We start from the raw sequence: 23,065 nt of genomic DNA, 5'->3' as shown, positions 1-23,065 counted from the left end.
AAATCTCCCATTCCAACACATCCCAGTGGCAGTCTGTAGGATTTAAATCTGGTGCAGTGAACTCATTACCATGCAAGTAACCAGTTTGCGATGACTTGAACTTTGTGACATGGTGCCTTATCCTGTGGTATGCTGTGGTCATAAAGGGGTGGACATGGTCAGCAACGATACTCAGGTGGACTGCCATTTAAATTATGTTCTCAAATGATATTAAACGGCCCAAAGTGGGCCAAAAAAATTATTCCCCTCACCATCACACCACCACCAGCTGCTCCAAGATCCTACCATATCCTCCGAAAGACAGACTACAGCAGAAGATTTATCAGACCAGGCCACAGTGGGTCACAGTGCTGCTGTATCCCATCTGCTTTATGGTCCGTTGCATCGTGTCTTCAGAGATATGTTCCTGTGTCCCTCAGTCATAACAAGTGTTTATTTGTGAGTTACTGTTGCCTTTTCTAGCAACTTGAACCAGTCTGGCCATTCACCTCTGACCTCTGGCCCAACGACCTTTTCTTTTTCAGACCATTCTTTGTAAATTTTACAGATGTTGTGCACGAAATTCACAGTAGATCAACAGTTTCTGAAATAGTCAGCCCAGCCCACCTGGCAACAACAGCCTTTCACATTCTACAGCTCAGTTTGAACTTCTGGAGGTCATATTGGCTCCTTATGCTCATCCTACAAGTCAAGTTGAAGTTTAGGGCAGTGGCTGTGTCATGGGCCTGGCCAGGGCAGGGAACAGATAACTGGAGCTTTCTATTTGAGGCAGAACATCTTTTTCCGCTTCCACTGCCACCTTTACTGGATCAAGCCTCTTCTGTCGCTCGCTGGTGTTTCAGAAGTGACAGTGAGGCCCTGCAGTCAGCAGTCATATAAATTTCTGCCCTGAGCCTTTTTGGAACAGATCTGGAAGAAAAAAAAACAACAAAAAAAACAAGGACCCACCACTCAAAGTGCAAACGCTGGCTCATCCATGGTCAAATGTGTTTCCCACTCTAAGGATCATAGCTCCGGTTCTGACCAGATTGAGGGAGCAGCAGCCTGCTTTGGTGGATGCTGAAGCTGCTGCAGCTTCTCCACAGCCTTGGTCACATGAACAGATTTAATTTCCAAACCCAGAGGGGGAAGTAATTTCAAGTGGAATTTGACTCGGGGGGTGATTGAGGCGATTCCTAGAAGTGTGCCATCCACATACTCATTGTATGCCAGCAAGTAGTTTTTGTTTGAGAGAACAAAGGAGGCAAAGGGACATTATATCTTTTAGATCTGGATATGTTATGCTTTGTGCAGGACTAATTTGATAATTATTAAGGTCTATTTAGTGGATAGTTCAGCCTGTCATGTGCATTTTGGTAATATGTCAATTGGTTAGGATTGCTCTATAAAGAGGTTTATAAAGAAGGGTTACAGTTTGGGCCCTGTGATGGACTGGCGACCTGTCCAGGGTGCACCCTGCCCTCACCCAGAGTGAGCTGGGATTGGTTCTAGCAACCCCTGCGACCTGGAAACGGAAAAAGCGATTGAAGATGGATGGATGATTAGGGGTTAAGGTTAGCCCTAACCCTACCTTGTCACAGAGTGAAAGCTTCATTTCGCCAGCATCTGTCACACTTGGTTTTAGAGGCAATAGCTCTGGCATTGAGGAAAAACCATTAGCGCCTCCAGAGGGCCTTCAGGCTCCACCAGGGGAATGGCCACCTCCTGGGCCCAGTTCAGGGACATTTCTGAGAATTATATTTATACAGCTGTGCTTACATGGGCACACATTTCCATTCAGTGTTACCATCCTCATTGGTGCACTCTGTGCTTAGTGTTGCTCCATCTAAATTGTGTGGAGGTCTGTGGGAAAGGTTTGCGGTGGCATCCTGCCTGCGCTGAATTATTTTAAATTTAATTAGATAAAGTGGATCCAATTGTTTCCTCTGATGCCTCCTTTCTTTCTTCAGGTGCCAAGAACCTACAGGTTGGAGCCACTACTCAATGCACAATGAAATTGAGGAGGCCCTTAAGGTGGGCTTGTATTCAACTCGATCTCTAATGCGCTCGTCAAGTGATGGGTTAGGTTAAGTGTGCTGCCAGGCAACAGCCTTCTTTGTCACATTAGTTACTGAAGGAAATGCAAAGGTGTTAGTGAAAACTGCAGTGATGGCTCAGTCCTTGTCCTAAGTGTTCCAGTGAGCCTTCGTGAACACTGAAACAGATGCAGCTACATGGAATTCAGGCATCATTTGATCATTTACACCCATACTACTCCTGTGACAAGTAAAAATTCTGTTGAAATGGCCCGTAGTCTGGACATGGCCAAGGTTTCATTTGTTTTGTTAAATTTAGCCCATAACCAATGTTTAATGCAGCTGAGCCCCTTGGGGGGCAGTGGTGCAGCTGAAGCATCTCCCTCTGGAGCTTGCATGTTCTCCTTGTGCCTGTGTGGGCTTTTTCTGGGCTTCCTGCAGTCTAAAGACATGCAGGTTTGGAAAAATAAAGGCACTGAGTTGCCCATAGGCGTGACTGTGAGTATGGATGACTGTCTCTGTGTCTGCCCTGTGAGTGATCAACCTCTGGTCAGAGAAGAAAACATATTTTCCAGATTTCCTGCATAATTGTCACACTGGTATTAAAGCTAAAGTTAATTGCAATATCTTTCTTTACTTTTGAGAATATATGGAAATCAGAAAATATTAATACAGGGTCTATAGTAAATGCGGTAAAGTTGGGGAGGGGTTCAACAGGCAAGCACAAGAGAAAGAAATATTTCTGTTCAGCTCCCACACTGGATGGTGGCTGTAGGCTTAACCTCTCAGATGCAAAGCAGCATCTTAGCAACCATTAAAATAATAGCTTCGGCCTGCCCCATGCTTGTTTTTCCCCACTTCCCCTTTTTTTCTGCTTCATATCAGTTCTTTTTTGAGACATAGCTGTTTGACTATAAATAATGCATAGGGGCAAGAAAAGGCATGCAGCAGCACAGTTAAGAGGGAAGAATGATTCTCTAAATTTCCAATGGTATCTACAGCATATAACACCGTACTTTGCACAAAATGATGAACTGGAAATTAAACCCAAGCTGAAGATGATTATTTTTGAATAAATCACCATAGGAATAAAGCTGACACGGCATCAAGTCAGCGTCGTTTCAGATTCTTCCTCAACACAAAGTGAAAAAGAACAACTAGGAGGTTTAAATTCTGATGCTTTAATGATGTTACATTTGAAATATTGATACATGACATTTTGTTCACACAGTGAAAGGAATGAATAAAACATTTGCTTAAGTAAAATTTTCATTTTAAAAAACTGCACTGCATTTGCCCTTTGATACAGTGCCATGTAATGAATGCACATCAAGTCTTTCTTTTCTTTTTAAAGTATTGCCTGTAATCATTCTAACAACTAGAGTGTCGTTATTAAAAAGCCCTCATTGTTAGACAATTGATCCATGGCTGCAATTACTCTTCTTTTTGAGCTTAGGAGAGCCCCATTAATACCAGAATTCAGACACATTAACGAGACTAATTTGAGGTGAGATGTCAAACATTGATTCCATGGAAAGCTCCATGGAAAAAGCTCCAGTAGATAGCCAGGGGGTGTTAAAGCTGGTTGGGAACATGAGTTTACTTCAGCAACACTGATAGATGTAACGAAGCCTTACCATCTGAAGAATGTGGCCTACTTATGTTTTAGCTGAGGTCAAGTCTGCTCGAATAGAGCCATTTGTAGGTTTGCTGCATAGCAAGCGCTAGCATTAACAGCTGTTTACACACCAGCAGGGTATCATCAAACAGCATAAAACTTCATCTTTGCTCACCAAAAGCCATCTCCAGCAGTTAACGCTCGTCTTGCTCACATCTTTAGTTAGCATTCTAACCAGCTTGCAAGTAAAATTGCCTCTAAAAAATTGGGCCAGGATTGGGTTTAATATTTTTCTTATTGATTTCCAATCTTTATCCCCCTGAATTAGCTGCCCCACCATTCTGGGCCATTTTACTTTGGTCTGAAGTGTCATTAATATTAATCTGACCAGACATTATTCAACTTAGGCAGTCATGAAAGAATGTGGCTGAAGCGATAGTGTTGTTTTGTTGTACTGTGTGTTGTATTTGTATTATGTTTGGCCACCACCTTTAGTAGCTGTGTCCCGTGTGAGGATCCTCTCCTGACGTGTCCTCCATTAGATACAAGGGGGAGTTAATGCATGTTTGTCTCTTTAAGTGATTCCTTTTAATTTACTCTCAGTCACCTCCACCAGCTACTCAACAGTTGATTACACCACAAAGTGAGTTCACCTTGAGAGGAGCTCTGGTATATAAATAACATGTCGAACACGTCCACCTTAGGGAATCAAGATCAAATTATGTCCATCAATTCACACGACTGTAATTAGCAACAAAACAAGATGTGCATGTCTAGATACTAAAGCTTCCTTTCAACACTTGCGTTGATTGTGGCTCAAAGATAGAGTGTTCAGTCTCTGCAGACTGCTTCGCTGCTTAATTTACCTGTTTTCATCTTTCTTTTTCTATGGGTCGACTCTTGCTGCACCGGAGTGCATAGCTCTGTTGAGAAGATGGATACAGAGCCAGTGAAGTAGCTCAGCAAAATGGGCCTTCCATTTCCATGTTCTATTGTCAGCACTCCATATAAAAACATAAAATATTGAAAGGGTGCATTAACATGGGTCAGAAATTGATGGCTTTTCCTCTGCGGGAAAGAGTAAAACGAAAGTGGTCAAAAAGCAGCTTGGCTTTGAGGCTGAGAATGCCTGCTTGTGCTTTCTGGCATGTACATTGCTGACCTTAACCAAAGTATTGAGGTTAATATGCAATCTTTATGGAACTTGACTGAAACATTTTTTCGTATGCAAATTATAAGGAAATTATCAATAATAATGGTGAATGTCATGATTGAGAGACTTAATACGACAAACAAAAAGCATGTGTCAACACCAATACTTATGCAGAGTGCAGATAAACAGAAACAGACTTTACTTGGACAGGCAGAGTAGATAATCCATTGAAATCAACAGTTATTTAGCCAACGTACAGTCACTGTATGTCTGTTAGTGGTTCAGATTTAATAACACTCTCAAATCCTTAAAGCATCATCTTTGACATGGTAAAAATATCAACCCATGCTTCTGTGGCACGGCGTGTCCATCTACTTTCCCTCTACAGGATGTTCATCTGTGTTGCTTTGAAGTTCTTGTTTGGGGGTTTGAAAAGAGAGTGAAGAGATGAAGAAGAGTGGAAACGTAATATGTCTAATAAAATATTAAGACACATCTCCTCTGTGCAATGTGACCACAGCTGAACCACTAAATCTCACTCCCCAGGGTCATCATTTACAAAACCCCAGGGAATAGCAAAGAGGATAGCGGTTGTGGAGCATTCAAAGGTGAGATTTTAGTTACATGTGTGAAGCAGAGCACATTGTTTGACGAACGTCACTAAGAAGGTTTGCACATGCCACCAGTTGGCAAAGTAAATTTTCCCTATTAATAGATAGTTCGTGGCTGAGCTTGTTAGTGCTCTCCAACATTTGCATTAACCCATGAAATGAATGCCAATCAGATCTCACTTTAAGTCTTTCCAGTATTTTATATTAGATACGAAGAAAACGCTGCGAGAATCACTTCAAACCATTAGTTTGGTACTGTGCATGGAAAGTATTTTCCCTCTCCGAGCCCAGTGAGAAGAACATGAGTACATGAGTCAAACACATAAAACTGTGTTTTTCTGCTTATTTTCAATAACGCTATCTTCAGTTTATTTTGGCATTTTCCCTAGACAGAAGTCAGTCACTGATGGGCAGATTTTAGATGATCAAAAATGCCATTGAGAGAAAGCGGATATGGGAACAGTGCGTCTTCAGAAAGCACTTCTTTATGCCAATATGGGTCCACTCTGTGTGTGTTTCTCCTTTTATTGCTGGCAGTTTATAAAACCTTAGCTTTAATGCAACACTTGCGGGCTGTCAATGAGACTGTGTGATGACGCAAACACAATCCATTTCTCTGCCCCTTGTTTCAGCCTTTCTTCCTCAGACAATTCGAGATGGGTCAACTTCTGTAAAGGCAGACTCTGATTTTCAAAGATGACAAAAGGATCAGAAGATTTAGCCTCTGACTGCCTGTGTCCCATTTTATTTATTTATTTATTTAATTAGGTTTATTTGCACAATTATGTCAATCTTTGTGAAAGAGCAGTTTCATGCTTGTATTTGATGCCAATGTGAGATGATAGTTCAGTGTCACTGCATTTGGTGTTAGAGCCAAGAAAAAAAATAATGCAAAGGAGACCTTTGCTTCTGTGCCAGTCAGATGATCTTGCACACTACTATTTGTGGTTGCGTGTTCTTGTTCTTGAATATGAAATAGGTTTTTGTGTTTTTCTGGGGTTTTTTTTTACCATCAGTATTTTTTATAAGTCATATCCTATGGTTGCTTGGTAGCTGCAGGGGCAGTCAGTGAAGTCATGCTAAATGTCTGGCCTATTTTTTCCGAGGGAGAGGGAGAGAGGAGGGGGAGGGAGGCCTGTTGAAGCCGGAGTGTGGCGCTCTCGGCTCTGTTGCCATAGGCGGCCTCAACACACACATCACATACAGTAGGCAAGATGCAGAAACACTCAACATCCAACAGCCTGGCCTGTCATCTGCTGGCCAACGTGTGAACTGCATCCATACCATCTTAAAACAGCAGTTAAACTATCACAAACACTTCAGTGCCGTCAAATGTAATAAGTAAATTAACTGGTAACATCGCCACACTGGCTGATTTATAAATGCTTCATCATATGTTGTTAGTGTGGCATAGAGGCTTTAGTCAGACAGGTCTGTGAAAGAGGAGGAAGGAAACACCACATCAAATGTGTACTCCATCTGAGCCAGAGCTCTGATTCACTCCCCCTCACAGTCTGCTGACAGGGAAACGCGGGTCGTAGTGGGTGGATGAATTAGTCGGCGTGGAGGCATCACAGTGACACCTGCCAGAGGTCTTAGCAGGCCACAGCTCTGTGCCCAGCAGCCTCCATTTCACTGGATGAGACACACAGCTTTGTAGGTTTGAGGGTCCTGGAAAAGACGCCTCATCGTGGACCACCTCGCATTCAGAGTAATAACTGAATAGCCATAAATGTGATTGGAATATAATACTAAAGTGGAACCCTCTGAGATGTTATTCAGTCTGTGAAAGACAACAATCTACTGCAGTACTTAAGCCATGCTACTAACATAGCTGATTGGTCCGTCAGTGCCGTGTTGCTTTAAAAATTTCAACAAGACACTTTGCCATGACATTTCAGACAAGCATGCTCCCTAGAGGCTAAATCTCAATGGGGAAAAAAAATTAATTGAGAGTTGCCATTTTTGATGTTTAATGGAAAATCTTTGTCTAGTTCTGATTTGTGCGAAATATTAGTAGGATCGCACAAGATGGTGGAACATAATATAACTACACTACTGTAGATCATCAGGATGTTTACATTGTTACTTATTAGGGATTCAGCTCTTCGCCACTCTGCCCCTGAGTAATAGTCTTGTCTGGCTCTGAGCATGGCTGCGGTCCTAACATATGCAAAGTCTGATGAAGCATGTTCCACTTTCTTACACTGCTACTTTGTTGTGGCAAAAAGTAGAACAGAAATATTATATCTACAAATTGAAAAAAATAAAAATAAAAAATTAGGCGATCCTTGCTAAAAAACATTTCTAATTTTAAAAGAGTTTGCAGGGAAATGGATGAAATGTAATCATGTGTTTCAGTGTCTTTTTCTATATATATTTTTGGAATATGATGCAGAAATAGATATCTATCAATAAACTGTTTCAAGATCAAAAATCAGAAAATAGAAAAGGAGCCATGAAACAGTGGAGCGTATTTATTTATTCTTCATCAGACTTGTGTCAGGTTAGATCATTCTCAGTTCCAAAGTGTGACCAAATGTTTGCATTATTCATGATTTTATTTCCTTCTTCACTTTAAAGAACAACTTGCAACTTTTTTCTCACTTATTTACTCACACCGGTGCTGCCTGTCTTCAGAAATGTATCTCAGTCTGGCATTTTGATCACTTAGTCATGAGTCATGCTGTTTGTTGTTTTGCTGTACAGTTGTCTCGTCAGCTGCCAACACATTTGTTTTGTTCAAAGTCTTAAGACACAGAGGTGTCCGAACTTCCTCACCTTTCACGTAAGTGTCCTCTGGATAATAAACTCTACAGGCCTCCCTCCACTCCCCACATTACCCACCGCCTCCCTCCCTCACCCCTGATCAACATTTTTCACATTGTTAACCACTTATGTCAGCTTCTGGTAATTACAGACAATTAATCATGTGTGATTCACTGTCTCTCTCTGTCAGCACTGAGCTCTCCGCTGTGTGAAAGAAAATGGCAAAGGTGAAACTGCCTTTATTAAGTATGCAACACAGGGAGTGAACTCCCTGGTGATAAGCAGCATGTTGCAGTGATTTGGCTTACACTTCCTAGTGGCGAGCGATAAAGGCCAGGTGGAGATTAAATTACATGAATTTCTTTGCCAGGAGCAATGACCCAGAATGTCTTACAGGACGACAGAGGATGGAGTGATGAGCTTTAGTGAAACTGCTGCCAAAGTAGTGAAAAATGAATTAACCATCAGTGTCACAACACCCTGTGGTCCTAACCTGCCATAGAAAGTCAACAACCCCGAACACACACGAGGCCACAGACGCTGTAACATAGTTCCTGAAATGTAAAACATTACCTTTATTTTTTGTGTCGACAGTTGTTTTCAGTTATCCATATCGAGGTGAGTTCATTTTACCATGTCTCGTTTTCATTCGTCCCCACCCAAAATTACTAATGGCTGAAACTGCAGTTTTTGAAAAACAACAGTGCACACACACCCAATCCGACAAACATGGGCAAACATTGTGTTATCAACATGCCCAGTATCAGTGAGTCCATTACCAATAAGCTGAAAGCTGGTTTGTGTTCCTGTGACATTTTTTTTATCCTCTCCTCTGGTGCTGCACGCGAGAGTCAGCAGTGGAAACTGCAGAAAGTTCAGATTGTAAGAGGCTCTGTGCTCCATCATTTTGTGAAGATGTGCTCCATTCTCCACTTCTTTGTCCTTACAAGCATAATAGGTAACTCAATTTCACCTTCTTCCGCTTGAATTATGATGGTTTTGGTCAAGAATTTGCTTTTGGTTTTAATTTTGATGATCTTGTTGCTTTGAAGGATGCGTGGAACTGATCAAAGTCATGACACCACAGAAATATGTCAACGTTACAAAGGGTGCAAATGTTAAACTTCAGTGTATGTTTGAAACGACTGCAGAAACCAACAGCCTCAACATCCAGTGGGAGTTTGTCTCATCCTTGTCCTTGACGCTACAGCAGGTAGATACACACTCAACCTAAATCAGCCTAAAAGTTATACATTTATTGTGTTTGTAGGACGATTTAATGTGGCATTAGGATGAATTTCTTCATTAATGGAGAGTGACCATCAGAATATTTACAATTAAATGTACAGACGCAACCTTTTTACTTCTGGTCCTGCAGGTATTTATTTAATGATTACACAAGGCTTTGGGTGACATAGAAACAGGTCATTTTCTGCTCAGGTTAAATTTCAACATAGAAAACTAACTAACTACTCTTTATACCAAAATGTAGTAAGAAATTTAGTCACTTATGGAAAAGTCAGACTAATTCCATTGCTTGAACATTGCCTAAAAACACGCACACAAGTGTCTATGCTCTGTTATTCATGAACAGTCAGGAGACACAATAAGAGAATAAAGGCTGACTGAGAAATCAGGTAAGACTGAGCCAACTTACATGTTATACCTGCATTGACATTTATATTTGACATAATTTTGAACAGCCCCCACCCCCCAAAAGCATATTGCTTGTATAGTATTTACGTAGTAATTAGAAGGCAAATGAACTGATAACCATTTCCTTATGCACACTAATACTTTTAAAGAAGCAGGAGAGCTAAGTAAAATCCATGAGCTCGAAATCTGTCTGTACATCGGGTGTGACTTTGTATGTTGATGTTCTGAGTGGTTCTCATTCAATTTTAGGTGTATTACTACCAGTCTGGGAAGGCTGTCATTCAGGAGCCTTACGAGGGCAGGATCCTGCCTCCCTCGTCCCCAGGGACCACCAAAAATGCATCAATAACAATAAAAAACATGCAACTCTCAGATGCCGGAGTCTACACATGTGAGGTTCACAACTTTCCTGATGTGCAGGGGCAGTCCCAAGTCAATATCATTGTGCATGTTCTTGGTAAGTTACCTTTCATGACCCTCTTTGACAGTTAATGGTGGAAGATGTTCTGATCTGACCAATGTACACCTGCACAACAGCTACGACTTAACCACACCTGTTGGCTACTGCATTGATTCAATATTTGCATTATAGAAAGCAGAAGCAGGCTTTCTGTGTCAACATGCTGTTCTAAAGATCTGGCCGTAGTTCATTTCAACATTAACCTTTCCTCTTGCTTGGAAAGGTGTGGCCACCTGACAGGGTGAGCGGGAACATATGGTCTCTGTGGACTTATTTGTCTTTTACATGAAAAATTACCTGCACTGAATTTTAAAAGTTTAAAATTTCAGGTTTTACATTTGAATTGTTATCCTATATCCTATAGCCTCATCAAAATGAAAAATGCATTACTCATGTATATGTCAGCTGCTCTTTGTCTTTCACTTGAGTATTTTTACATTTAAACAGTAAAAATGTAACTGAATGTAACTGATAATTGCTTAAATTCAGTAAAATGCGCTGTGCTCTCTCCACATCTGAGATTAGTGTATCTATAATCAGTGTAACATTAACAGCAGCATTAACCAATTCATTAAAACATCATCCCTGAATAGTGTGCCTCGGGAGTTACATTCATTTTGAATCCTCTCATTCACCGAGTTACCAGGACAACCTCGCAGGCCTCAGTATCCTCACTAGTTTCCATGGTTACTGTAGCAGGCTCCTCATTGTCAGTGTTGGAAATTAGAGTAGGACTGTGACTGCATCCTTGCACTGCATACAAAGTATATATCAGCAGCTGCTGCATGCTGAGCACACATCTTGTAGTTCATAAAATGGCTCTTCATGGAAATGTTCGCAGACCAGTTCGCCTGAATGTGATGCAGAATGAGGTGCTGTATGATTATGTACAACCGTGCTCATGCCAGTCATCGTTCAATCAATGATTTTTGACCTACTGCCTGCTACATAGCGCTATTATAATATTTCAACAACAGTGCACAGTTTGTCATAAATAACTAAGTGAGGAAGTGGTGTGTCGTATGTTCCCAGTCTTCATCGTTTCAAATGGGAGGTCATGTCAAGATTCAGTCTCATCACAGGTCCAGAGAGGCCACACCCAGTACGCATAACTATAATCTACATTGTTTAATAATTGGGGGGGGGGGGAATCCACAAACTAATCAGCAAATTGCCTTCATTAAAAGACCTGCAGGGTCGATTTTAGTTTGATATGACTAAAACATATATCATGATTATTTCAGAATACCAAGTGTTTCATGACATAGTAAGCTTAAACGTGGTTCATCCAGGTGTGGGATATAGCAACACCAGCATAAAATGTAGGTGCTGTCAAGGAATCTCTGTGATGCAGATGAAAAAATAAACAGAAATATAGATGAGCTAGCAGCAGGAGGAATTATTGCCGTTCACACTGCTCAGCAGGAACTGCTTGATGAATTTGAATGGATGCATCCTTACATTCTACCAAGTACGTAAAACTAGCAACATCTCCACCAGCAACTGTAAAATGCAGCTTACTTACCTCACCACAATGTTCCAGCAGTCTCAGGGTTAGGTTTCAGGCTTTAAGGTACACTGTTCATTGACTGATCATATGTCATGTCTGCCATGAAGGCTCATCACATATTATTGTGGACCAACATATATATATATATATATACCAACAATTGCTCACGTTTTATAGCTGACTCATTTTTGTACAGCAACTCTCATCTGGCTTGGTAGTGCAGCAGTGAGACGCAGATTCTATTACCACTAAAGAAAGCTGATCAATTCAATCCATAGCTGAAGTGGTATGAAAAATGCCATTGATTTCTACTGAGTGAACATGTGAGTTAAATTAATGTCAAGTAGACTCAGAAGACTAAATATAAAGTGACCAATAAACCCTGGCCTCTTCCTTATGGTCTGTCAGAGAAGCCCTCCTTTCCATATTGTGCTATCCACGGTGATGTTGAATCAGGCCACCTGGTCACTCTGACCTGCCACAGTGAGCTGGGAAGCCCAAAACCTACATACACCTGGACCAGGCTGGACCAGACCAGGACCAGGAGGCCTGTACTGGGAATAAGTGAGTGCTGCATTAATGTGAAATACTAATAAATATTACCACATTCATCCATTTATCAACAAATTTGCTCTTGTCTCACCAGCAACCCCCACTGGGATACTGACAATCCAAAACATATCCCAGTTTGAGTTCGGGGAGTACCAGTGCAATGCTACAAATGTGGTGGGCTTTTCAGTTTGCACCGTGGATCTGAGTCCTGGTACGATTACATGTTTTTGTCTGGGATTATCGACACTAAACTGGAAATGGGACAGACTGTGAGAAAACACACCCTCACCCGTGGTTATAAAAAAACCTGTGTACTTGTGTCTTTTGCACAGATGAGGGCAGCGGAATGATTGCTGGTGCAGTCATTGGGGCCTTGCTCGGGTGTGTCCTTATCATCCTGGTCGTGTGGTTCATCACTCACACGATAAAGAGACACAAGTACAAAGCGGTCAAAGTATCAGAAGCCAACGAGATGAGGTGAGACCCCAGCTGCTTGTTGTATTTCATCCTGTTTTAAGGGTGTGAGGTCAGCTCTCTCTCTGCCCACCAGGAGGAGCTCTCCTCAGGCCCAGGGAGCCGCAGACAGCGTTCCCATGGCAACCACAGCAGACAACCTCCACGCTGAGGCAGATGAGCCTCAAGCCTAAAAAGAAACTGGAGCATTGTCATTAATCTGAACAACAGCATGTCCAGGACGTCTTTAACGTTCTCACATTCAATCGATGCGATGATGTTCACGTCTGATTTGCTCTTTGTGTGTTTGCTTTGATTTCACTCTTTATTTCTCCTTTTTTCACTCAACCCTTTGTTGGAGTGCAGATGCAGATCTCCTACTAAAGTGGTTTGAACTAGAAGAATAGCATTTTTGCAACACTTACTCAGACTTGTTTGTTTCACCATTGTCATTGTGTGGCAATCAATGCATGCTGATAACCCATTTGTTTTTAGATACACGCTGATATATCATAGCCAATAATTGAATATTTTTATGTCATGAATCATTAATATGTGTAATACACTTAATGCATTTTTTTCCTTTTACAATAACTTTTATTAGATAAAGTAACACATTATTTGGTCTCAGTGTTTAGTTGATTTTTGCTGATGCAAACAGACAAGCAACTGTGGAAGCGTGCCCATTTTGTGCATTAACATTTGCCGATCTTGATTAAATGAAATAATGTGTTACGAGTCACTGTGCTATGTTACATTTCCAATGTGATCAACATTGGCAATACCAAATGGAAAAACTAATCATTTGGAGGCTAGTGCTAATAACTTGAACCAGTTTATTCCTCGGTGACAAATAAAAGCCAAAAAACACCAGACCATTGGTTAAATCACAAACCATATTGAGTGCTGGGGATGAATTATGGACAATTTGTGCTACAGGACTATGCCAACCTTGTTTATTTCCCCTAAGTATAAGCAAATATTAAACAACTTCGGCACAATAAAACCCTTTAATTTATTGCAAATCAGGCTAGATAGTCTGCCAATGCTAAGGCAGTACCTGCTAATTTACAATCTTTGACCAGTGTAAAGGCTGGAGAAAGGCTTTCAATATGTTTCCTGCTTGACATCTATATGGAGCCAAATGTTGAGTTTATTTAAACCACTTGACACCGGTTCCACCTTGGCAAAGATTAGCTGTTGGCAGCCTCATTTATTTAGAGTAGGTTTGTGTGCTGTTTCACTGTAAACAGAGCCAAACTCTAATGTGCCATAATATATTACACTAGTCAGGGAAAACTTGTTTGCGAAGGATAAAGTTTGGGGAAAGTTTCACACATACAGCAGGAGTTTGTCCAACATACGAGGTTGCCCTAACTCTACATCAGCTTAGTCCACAACCTGAGAGCCCAGTGAACATGCTTTATAATTATCAACATGGCCGGACTTAGGCTTCAGTGAAGGTTTTCTTTTAAGATGTGCAGACATATTCTTAGAAGTTGCGTGGGTATATATAAATAAATTGAACCTTTTTGAAATTAATCCCATCTTACATTTAAACTATGAGGCTCCTTTGTTCCTTGGCAGGCACAACCTGCAGTGAATCTTCAGGATGCTGATTACAAAGTCCTCTCTCTCCATCATATCTGCAGGCAAGTGTTCATCAGTAAATTGTATGTTTATTTACATGTCTGCCATTAACTAAACATTATAGTTTACTGGCACATCTGATGGTTAATATGACTTGCCCATTGTCACGTATTTTTTGTGTCCTTTACATCATTACATGTTATCAAAAGCCTTGTATGTATGAGGTGAAATATAGGCATTTAAGGCATTTAAAGTTGTAATCATTTTGTTCTTTCAAGTACAATTCTGAAGACATTCACATTAACATAGATTAAACTCTGGCATGTTAGAAAGATAAGATATATCAATTGTAAGAACTTGGATGAGTAAAATACATTTAACTCCAGGAGATGATTAGATTGTAAATTGTTCCAGGGAAAATATAAGTTAACTTCCATGATAAGAGAACCAATAAGGCGTAGGAGTGAAGCAGCCTTCAACTGCAGGATCAGGCCTGCAGACCAAAGCAGCGTGCTGCACTGAGGACGTCGTCTCTGGTTAGATAACATCCACAGAGTTGCCTCAAGCCTGTGAACGACTCCCTCCCATGCATGACACGCCAGTTGTCAATGAAAATCACCTAATTAAGAAAAGAGTGGATGCAATCCTCAGATTACACAGATTTACACTTAAAGCTCTATTTTACATTCCCATCCTCCTCAAATGTAAAAGTCCTATCTGAGTGTGATGGAATTGTTTTTGGAATTAAATATGAATTATAAATGCAAAGAATTCAAGATTAATTTACCTTCCCTGGAGTCAGTTTTACCCATAACTCGTTTTCCGGCCGTCTCAGCTCTGTTGTCAGATCTCGATGAGCCATATACCAACGATGAACAATATCATGGGGAACTGTGTTTATTACTGATCGGTCATAGTTGTTGTATCTGTTGAAAAAACACAAAAACTTTAAAACGTTTATATTACAGCATTTTACCTTTAAATAGATAACATATCAAGAAAGCAGGTAAGCTATAAAGGTTCTCATAAAAGAATTAAGTAACTCATTGGTGAGAATGAAATTGGAATTGAGAGAAAATATTGAACATCTAATGGAATATTTAATATATTATAATGTGAAATTTAAGCATAGACTTACCGGATCAGGTAAAGCTCATTGTTCCAGGGGTAGACATTCAATACGGGGCCAATGCCTGTCATGTGGTTTTGGTGGTTGGCAGTGTTTTCAATATAGTCGTGCTTGATGGGCACATGTGCCAGCAGCTTGAAGTTTTCTGGTGACTGTTGGCGTAATTTTTCTGCAGCATAGAACCCATCCACAAGAAGGGTCCTTCCTCCAGTTCCTTCATGCTTTAGGCAGTGAAAAACCTGAATGCTGCAAGGACACACACAGATATCCAAAAAAATTAAGCTTGGCCACAAAAATCAATAAATAAATAGAATTGTTTACACATACATTGGCTCTTTTTAAATTCCACATCCATCCATGCTGCACTTACCCACATGGCTCCTGAAAGTAAGAGGTGTCAGTGTGACGATCCAGGCTCAGCTGGCTGTAGGCTGTGTCTCCTCTGGAGAAATCTGAAGTAAAGCTCCACACTCTTCCATAAGTGGTCTCCCTTGTGAGTAAGACAGAAAGCACAAGTGGATTAGGAATGAGTGGATACTCCTGAAACTCCTCTGCATCCCAGAATGTGGCAATCAAATGCAAATTGCTAATAAATAGTAATTACACTTTGTTGGAGCTTTCTAAAGAAACAGTTCATACCTGATAAGACTGACCCTCTGGGTGACTGCCTCTGTGGCTTCCACTGTAGCCGGGACATCATCTACAAAAGCGATCCCATAAACAAGATAGTTCTGAAGAAAATTCTTCAGTTCATCATTGCAGCTCATAAACGTTTCCCATTTGGCTGATGGTATGTTTGCATTTTCATAAATGTCTGAGTTCCAGAGGACACGAGGCTGGACAATGCTCTTCTGCTTTCCTTCATAGCTGTTCTCAGCTAGCCAGCTATGACTGTACTTTGACACATGACCTCCAGGCCCTGTGATATAGACAGAGAAAATATTGTCAGGTACAATTAGAGAACATAACCTCAACAAACCTCAACATGACATGATTTTGGTTCGTCTTTCATGAAAGGTTAAACCATACATGGTGGCACACATCAATGTATAGTAGACTGTCAAAGTACGAACTTCGTTGTCCAGAAACAGAAATCAACATCATATTATTGGCTAAATCTGGATTAGAATTACTAATAACCTGAAATAACCTGAAATCGGTGGAAATGAAATAGCCCCGGCCCTGGGGCCTCCTCACAGTGGCATGCCATCTGAGCTTGTCCAGTTAAAGCTTAAAATAGATTATCACTGATTAGTGTGATACTACGGTAAAACATGATCTCATCTCAGAACATTAGTCTGTCCCATAAAGGACATAATGGCTGTTCACATTCATCATGCAATTGACTGACCACCTTGGTGGCAGGAGGGTCGTGTCTCTGCAAATCAGTTTAACTTCCATTTGCTGTCTTTTATTTGTGTCATTTTCAAGGATGTGACTATGTCCTACTGTAAAAGATGGGATTTGGGCAAGCTGAGGGGAGAGCAGTTAAATTTGGAGATTTGTACACACATATACATTGAGGATAATATTGGGATGTAGTGTATGGTGACATTCTGCAGGCAAAGTGGGCTAGACAAGCTGCCCTTGACTCAGCATCTCCTGTTCTGACATCAGTCAGGACATTGCACACATTATGCACATGCGCAGACTTGTGTTGTCGGCAGCTCAGTTGTGGCTGCTGATCTAAATTTCACAGCACAACATTGCCCCCTAGCAAGTTAAGCCCAATAGGATGAAATTCCTGGATTTGTCACAGCCTCATGCTATATATCCAGCTATTAAATTACAGGTGAACTTATGTCTGAATTTTACTGACCTGAGACCTCTATTGACCATTTTTTTGTATTTTATGTATGTTATGTTTTTTATTTAGAAATGGAAGAAAAAACTTCCTCATTGCAGTCCACCATTTCATAAAAGATTGTAGAACACCTCAGGAAATCTTTCACTATACACCTCATCCACAAGCAACACAAGTAAAACATTTACTAAGACTAAGTCTATGCAAAAAACAAAAGAGACATTCCCAGACTCAGCCGACCTTGAATATGTGCTCTTAACAGTGAGAGGCAGAACTGACAGCATTGCCTGCAGGAATATCTGCATCATCAACTAACTTGTTGCAGAGGGTTATTTGTCATTTCTCCATTTACTCTTGTGTGTACATAAAAAGCATTCTGGCAATCCTTCTTTTGCATGAGGTCTGCAGGAGCCCAGCAGCCCACAAGGAGGCACCAATCAGTCTTTAGCCCAGAGTGCCATTCAAGTCAGAGCCTGAAGCATCATACACTAAGGCTGCTGGAGTGTGTGTGGGCTGATATGGTGCTAAACCCTTGTGGGTATGGTTTACTTCTGTTCCTTTTAGAAATGCATTGGCATAGTAATTAACTTCCAGATCATGTCAGAGTTGAGAGGGAAGTGTAAAGATGACCATTGAAATCCGCTCACAACTGTTAATGTAGCTCAAGTTTGCTTTTCCATGCCCAGCTTCTCTGTGTGAATATTTACTCCCTGTACTCAAAATATGCTCAGCTACATCCCACATGGTGTGTTTGCCATGGGGGCTTTGTGCTGGTTTTACTAGTTTAACTGCCATCTCAGGGGAGCAGCTGTGGCCTGGGGATCTGCTCCATCTGGGTGATGGTATGGGAATATCGATTCCGTGGTATCGGAGCTCACGCTACACATTTGAGTAACAATTAGTTTAATTAAGTATCAATATTGATTAATGAATGCAAAATTAAAGTGCACGTGTCACTTCTGAATCTTTCAGGCCAGCTTACTCTACCCCCTGGCAGAGTAAACCTGGACTAGTCCATGTATATCATATGACCAGAAAGAGAGCTGTGACTCCAGTTAGCTGTTACTGGTTTTAGACTGCTATCAACAACTGTAAAGTATGAACGAAGAATGTGGAGCAATGGCTAAGAGAAAAAGAAGTGTGGTATGGGCAACTAGGAATTTTATGTAACTGGAATTTAGGTGTAATATTTTGATTCTAAAAAATCTGAAAGTATCAGTATCACATCATCATATTGAATCATAAAAAAGTGTGGTAGCACCCATCACTAGTACACAGTCTCTGGGTCTACTGGCCCAAACAGCTCACTAGTAGGCAGAGCTGATGGGGGGGGGGTGACATAGTGAGGAGGTCAGAACCAGAAGGGCAGGCCAGTGAAACGTCAGAGGCAACAAGGGACAAGCTGACAGTAGGGAGGAGCAAAGTGAGGAATTGAGGAGCTGGGCTGAAGCAACGAGAAAACAACAAGACACCAGAGACACAGAGGCAGAGCTCACAACCAGAGAAAGACTACACTGGCAACGTCAGAAAAGGAAACAAATGCATCTCAGCACAGAACGTTGTTTCAGTACATAGACTGACGCTGTTTAAAGAGGCTGGCTGATTAATGATGCTGTGCATCTTTGAGCTGCAGGTGAACCGGATGAGCTGATGAGATGGGCGTGCCTGGCAGGCAATGTGCAGCAGAGGTGGGCAGAATGGAAAAATACCAGCAGATTAAGAGAGCAGAGCACAGGCTATAACAAGACTCTAAAGTTCAAGAACAAAGCAGCAGCTTTCTACAGCATCTCAACGAGGAATTAGAGTCCAACAACAGACTATATTAAAGTTAGTACCCCATTTCTTTTTAGGAAAAGCCAAAGATGAGTCAAGACCATTGTTTTAAAAGACACAAATATTTGACCAAATAATCTTTAATAGGTCATCAACTAAAAACAGTAGTATAGTGTATGCTCGCCTTCATTTCTGATGATAGACCTCATCCTCCTACATATGCATGATACCCGTCCAGCTGCCAGTTATAAGCAAGCATAAGATGTTCTTCCTAAAATGTATAACCACTGCCACAGTTTTGTAGCCACTAGCTAATCTTTGAAGAGACTCACCATGAACGTCCTTGTTCATTCAGTTAATGTTTCATCTCCTGTTTCATTAGGGTTGTACTTCTGAACCTCCATGGAGGCTATTGCATGAAATCGAATACACCATAATTTTCAGATGACACAATATTAGCATCAGTTCTAAGTTGGTTTCCTCTTGCATTTTTTAGGTTTTATCTTTTTCATGTGACATTCTAAAGGGAGGTTTACTCTAGATGATGCTAGTGATTGTGTGCTTATCTAAATTATCAGCCATCTAACTACGTGCCATGAAATAGTTCTTTTTACTCTAAATATCTTTTATGGTTTACACCCAAAGTAGTTCGAGTCTTATTTTATCTCCTGACAACACCCTGAAGATTACCTGAGAAAAAGACAATCTTTACACTTTTCTTTCTTTTTTTTTTTAATTCTTCTGATGTATACATGAGATACTGCAGATGATCCTGAAAACAATTCCTAGATGCCAATTATTGATTCTGGCTTCAAGTTTCATATTGTAAATATTGTAACAAGTTGTGATATAGGTGGTGTAGGTGAATGGCTGATCAAGTTTAAATCTATTCATCTATTCAAGAAATTCAAGAATGTCTCAAATGTACCAAACTGTCAGGCTGGGACTCAAATCAGGACTCAGATGCAGAGATTGGTTGATGGCAGATGCTGACTTTACTAACAAAACTCAAAATCACAAAAAAAAAGTGGAAACAGAAAAATAAACAGAACAAAACAAAGACTCAAAATCACTCCAAACGGCAGGAAAAAAGGGAAAAAACAAGAAACTCAAAATCACTCTGATCAGAGGAAACAAACAGGGCAAAACGCAAGAATAAAAATATCACTCACTAGGAAGAGAAGCAACAAACAAATGTGGCTGTGGCGGAATACAAGGGCTTGAGTCAAAGAGCTGGGGTGCACAAACAAACGAGAAACATGAGGGGCGACACAGATTATACACACACAGACAATCAGACCGGGACACATGAGGAAGGGCAGGTGACCGGAGACTAGAAGAGAATTACTTTTCAAAATAAAACAGGAAGTCACGAGACAAAACACAAACAAAAACCATGTGTGATGACTGAATCAAACGCAATACTCAGTTTAACATTGCAAAAAAGTCCCAGCACCGGTCCGCCTCAGCAAAGGTGCTATTTCTCTTTATTTAGGCTTCGAAATCACACGAGCAGTCTCATAAAATCTTTCATTTTGTGCTGACCCTATTAATGTAATAAAGAAAGTAAAAATAATAATAGGTCACTGAGCCCATTAAAGGAGGAAATTCTGTTATTCATTAATACGCCTGAATGTCACGGTCTGTCCTACCACTTTAATTGAAGGTTTATTTTCATTAGTTGTTTTGTGTTTTATTTTGCGTTTGAGTTAAGTTGTCCTGTGTCTTTGCAGAATGACTACAGCCTGTGTGTTATCTGCCCCGTCCTGATGTGCTGCACTTGCCCCTTATGGTTTTCCCTCTCGTGTATTTAGTCTGTGTCTTCCCCTCCTTCTGTGCCAAACCTTCTTTAATCTTGTGAGAGTGCTTCCCAGTGTCTGCCGCTCTTTGCGTTGCCTATTAGCTATCCTTTTTGCCTGCTGATTTTGCTGTCATTGCCTGTTTGACTGATGCCCTGTGTACCAACCTGTTGCTGATTAAACCTTTAAACTCCTAAAGTGCCTGACATCTGCTTTGTGGGTCCATCTACCCTTTGAACCTTATACTAGAGACACTAGGACCAGATATCCTGACTTTAAGGCTAAGAAAATTACTGGATAGCACACTACAGTTTCCCCCCATCCCCATTCCTGTTTATGAGGGCATCTGTCAATCTTCACCACGATCCTGTTTTATCTAAACTAACAGATGATCCTGTGGACTCTTTTTTTTTTCCCCTTTCAGAATGAATGGAAGCTGATTGTGTGCAGGTATGTAGGGATATTAATGTTTTCCAAGGAGTGAGTCTGGAAGTGTGTGACTAAGGCAGTGGTGAGCTTCTTGGTTTGGATGTTGTAAAGGTGTTGACGGAGTCTGGTCAGAAGGGGGTGTTTAGTTTCTCCAATATAGTGTTTATTACAAGTTGTGCATGTGATTATATATACAAGGTTCCTTGAGGTAAGAGAAAGTGAGTGATGCCAAACAAGCCAGAAGCAAATTTAATAAATCAGTATCAGTGTATTATAATGTCAGTGGGGGTGGTGCCTCAGTGAATGTCTACATGTTTTAAAGATTTGATTTTATCATAAATTAATATGTAAGGTGTAGGTGAATGGCTGACCAAGCTTGAATCTATTTATCTATTGAATACATTGCATCTTACTATATGTAAATGGGATATAGTTCTACTTCAGCCAAGAAACTTAAAGAATCTTTATTCCATATTTAACTTTCTCTGACGTCCCTGTCAACTAATGTCAAATAGTTTAGTGCAGCATAGTTTTACAAATTACTTGACTCAAGAAGCAACAATAGATGCAGAATTTTTTGACTTCTCACACAATCATATCACTCACATCCTTCCTTAACCTCCTCTGACTCCAATGCACCCAGCCACGCACTTCAAGCTCTTCATTATGACTTACAAAGTTACTCACAAATGTCCTCACCAACCTGATTCCCCGCTACCTGTCTAACCTCCTCCACTGCTCCCTGCTGCTATCTCGGGTCTGTGGGTAAGAATGGTTGACCCTCCACGCCAGAAACTCCCCACTTTGAAAATATCCCCCCAATGCCACCTCTGCAAATCTGTGTACAACCTCTTTTGTTGCTCTACTTGTTTTGTTGTTGTTTGTTCTTTGTAAATTGTACAAATGTGTTTTCCAAATACACAAACATTTGAGGGTGCGCAACACATAGCGTGTAAGTGAAAGAAAGATGAGTGATTGTGTAAGACAGAAAATCCTTGACGTGTAATGGAGGAACGGTACAGACTGTAAATAAACACCCCCAGGCTGTGTTGGTAAACACTCACATGTGAGGACCAGATGTCCATCCTGCACCGTGCAGGTGTCGGGCCGGATGCTGAGGTCTATGCTGCTGGTGTCCAGCTTCCTCTGGTTGGTCGTGGAGTTGTAGGACGAGTCGGAGGAGCAGTGGTCCCGCAGCCACACGTAGTTCAAACACATGGACACCCCCTCATGGTTGAGCTCTACGGTGTTTTCACATACGGGGTTACTGGTCTGGAAGGGAAGGGGGACGGCCTGCCTCACTCCTGTCTGTAAACTCACCGAGAAACTCGTCCCGTAGCTGCAGAGCCGCGGGAGTCCCGGCACAAGCCCGGCTCTGCCCGGCGAGACTCCACCATCTCCGGCCGCCTCCGGCAGCAAGCAGCCCCTGGCTTCGCGTCGCCGCAAGTCCCAAACTTCTCTTTAACGCACCAAACATCCCGGCATCGAACACGAGTCACGCTTTCAGTGGCCACCGGTCCGCCTCAGAGAAGGTGCCGCTGTAGTGTTTATTGGCGCTTCACTATCACGAAGTGGAAACCTTCAGATTGTGCATGCAGCCTCAGATTACCTATAAATCATAGGCTGCTTTAGGGTTAAAGAAAGTGCTCTGATGTTACACGATTACCCGGATGTTCCCAAGACAGACACACTGGTTACTTGTCTGACGTCACTGAACCCATTCAGGTTGGTGAGTTATTCTGTA

At 41.2% G+C, this 23,065-nt stretch overlaps 2 protein-coding genes across 3 annotated transcripts; one reads left to right on the top strand and one right to left on the bottom strand.

Annotated features, from left to right (window-relative positions):
- The first annotated feature begins 9,081 nt into the window (after positions 1 to 9,081).
- LOC115054576 (V-set and immunoglobulin domain-containing protein 1-like) lies at positions 9,082 to 12,991 on the top strand. The gene is made up of 7 exons (XM_029519845.1): positions 9,082 to 9,124; positions 9,219 to 9,379; positions 10,072 to 10,279; positions 12,201 to 12,356; positions 12,439 to 12,555; positions 12,677 to 12,821; positions 12,895 to 12,991. The coding sequence occupies exons 1-7, from the start codon at positions 9,082 to 9,084 to the stop codon at positions 12,989 to 12,991; spliced, it is 927 nt and encodes a 308-aa protein (XP_029375705.1).
- A 595-nt stretch (positions 12,992 to 13,586) lies between these two features.
- On the bottom strand, positions 13,587 to 22,931 carry tmlhe (trimethyllysine hydroxylase, epsilon). Of its 2 annotated transcripts, XM_029519613.1 has the most exons (7): positions 22,642 to 22,931; positions 22,386 to 22,562; positions 16,156 to 16,435; positions 15,887 to 16,006; positions 15,526 to 15,762; positions 15,175 to 15,313; positions 13,587 to 15,006 (listed from the first exon to the last, which is right to left on the bottom strand). In XM_029519613.1, the coding sequence occupies exons 1-7, from the start codon at positions 22,796 to 22,798 to the stop codon at positions 14,875 to 14,877; spliced, it is 1,242 nt and encodes a 413-aa protein (XP_029375473.1). In that variant the 5' UTR covers positions 22,799 to 22,931; the 3' UTR covers positions 13,587 to 14,874. The 2 variants fall into 2 exon arrangements, with proteins under 2 accessions (XP_029375473.1, XP_029375474.1); XM_029519614.1 differs by lacking the exon at positions 22,386 to 22,562.
- Between the last annotated feature and the right edge of the window lie 134 nt (positions 22,932 to 23,065).

Source organism: Echeneis naucrates, chromosome 14, assembly GCF_900963305.1.
Source record: "Echeneis naucrates chromosome 14, fEcheNa1.1, whole genome shotgun sequence".
NCBI lineage: Eukaryota > Metazoa > Chordata > Actinopteri > Carangiformes > Echeneidae > Echeneis > Echeneis naucrates.
The sequence above is the reverse complement of the archived record's forward strand: the minus strand, read 5'-3'. Positions and strand labels throughout refer to the sequence as shown.

Excerpts from the sequence above, each read along its gene's own strand:
- tmlhe (XM_029519613.1), bottom strand. The coding sequence starts at position 22,798 with ATGTTTGGTGCGTTAAAGAGAAGTTTGGGACTTGCGGCGACGCGAAGC. Across the intron at positions 22,563-22,641 it reads GCTACGGGACGAGTTTCTCG|AGCTCAACCATGAGGGGGTG; the intron begins GTGAGTTTACAG and ends AAAACACCGTAG. Across the intron at positions 15,007-15,174 it reads TAAAACTGACTCCAGGGAAG|GTGATTTTCATTGACAACTG; the intron begins GTAAATTAATCT and ends TTTCTTAATTAG.
- LOC115054576 (XM_029519845.1), top strand. The coding sequence starts at position 9,082 with ATGTGCTCCATTCTCCACTTCTTTGTCCTTACAAGCATAATAG. Across the intron at positions 10,280-12,200 it reads TATCATTGTGCATGTTCTTG|AGAAGCCCTCCTTTCCATAT; the intron begins GTAAGTTACCTT and ends ATGGTCTGTCAG. Across the intron at positions 12,357-12,438 it reads GAGGCCTGTACTGGGAATAA|CAACCCCCACTGGGATACTG; the intron begins GTGAGTGCTGCA and ends TTGTCTCACCAG.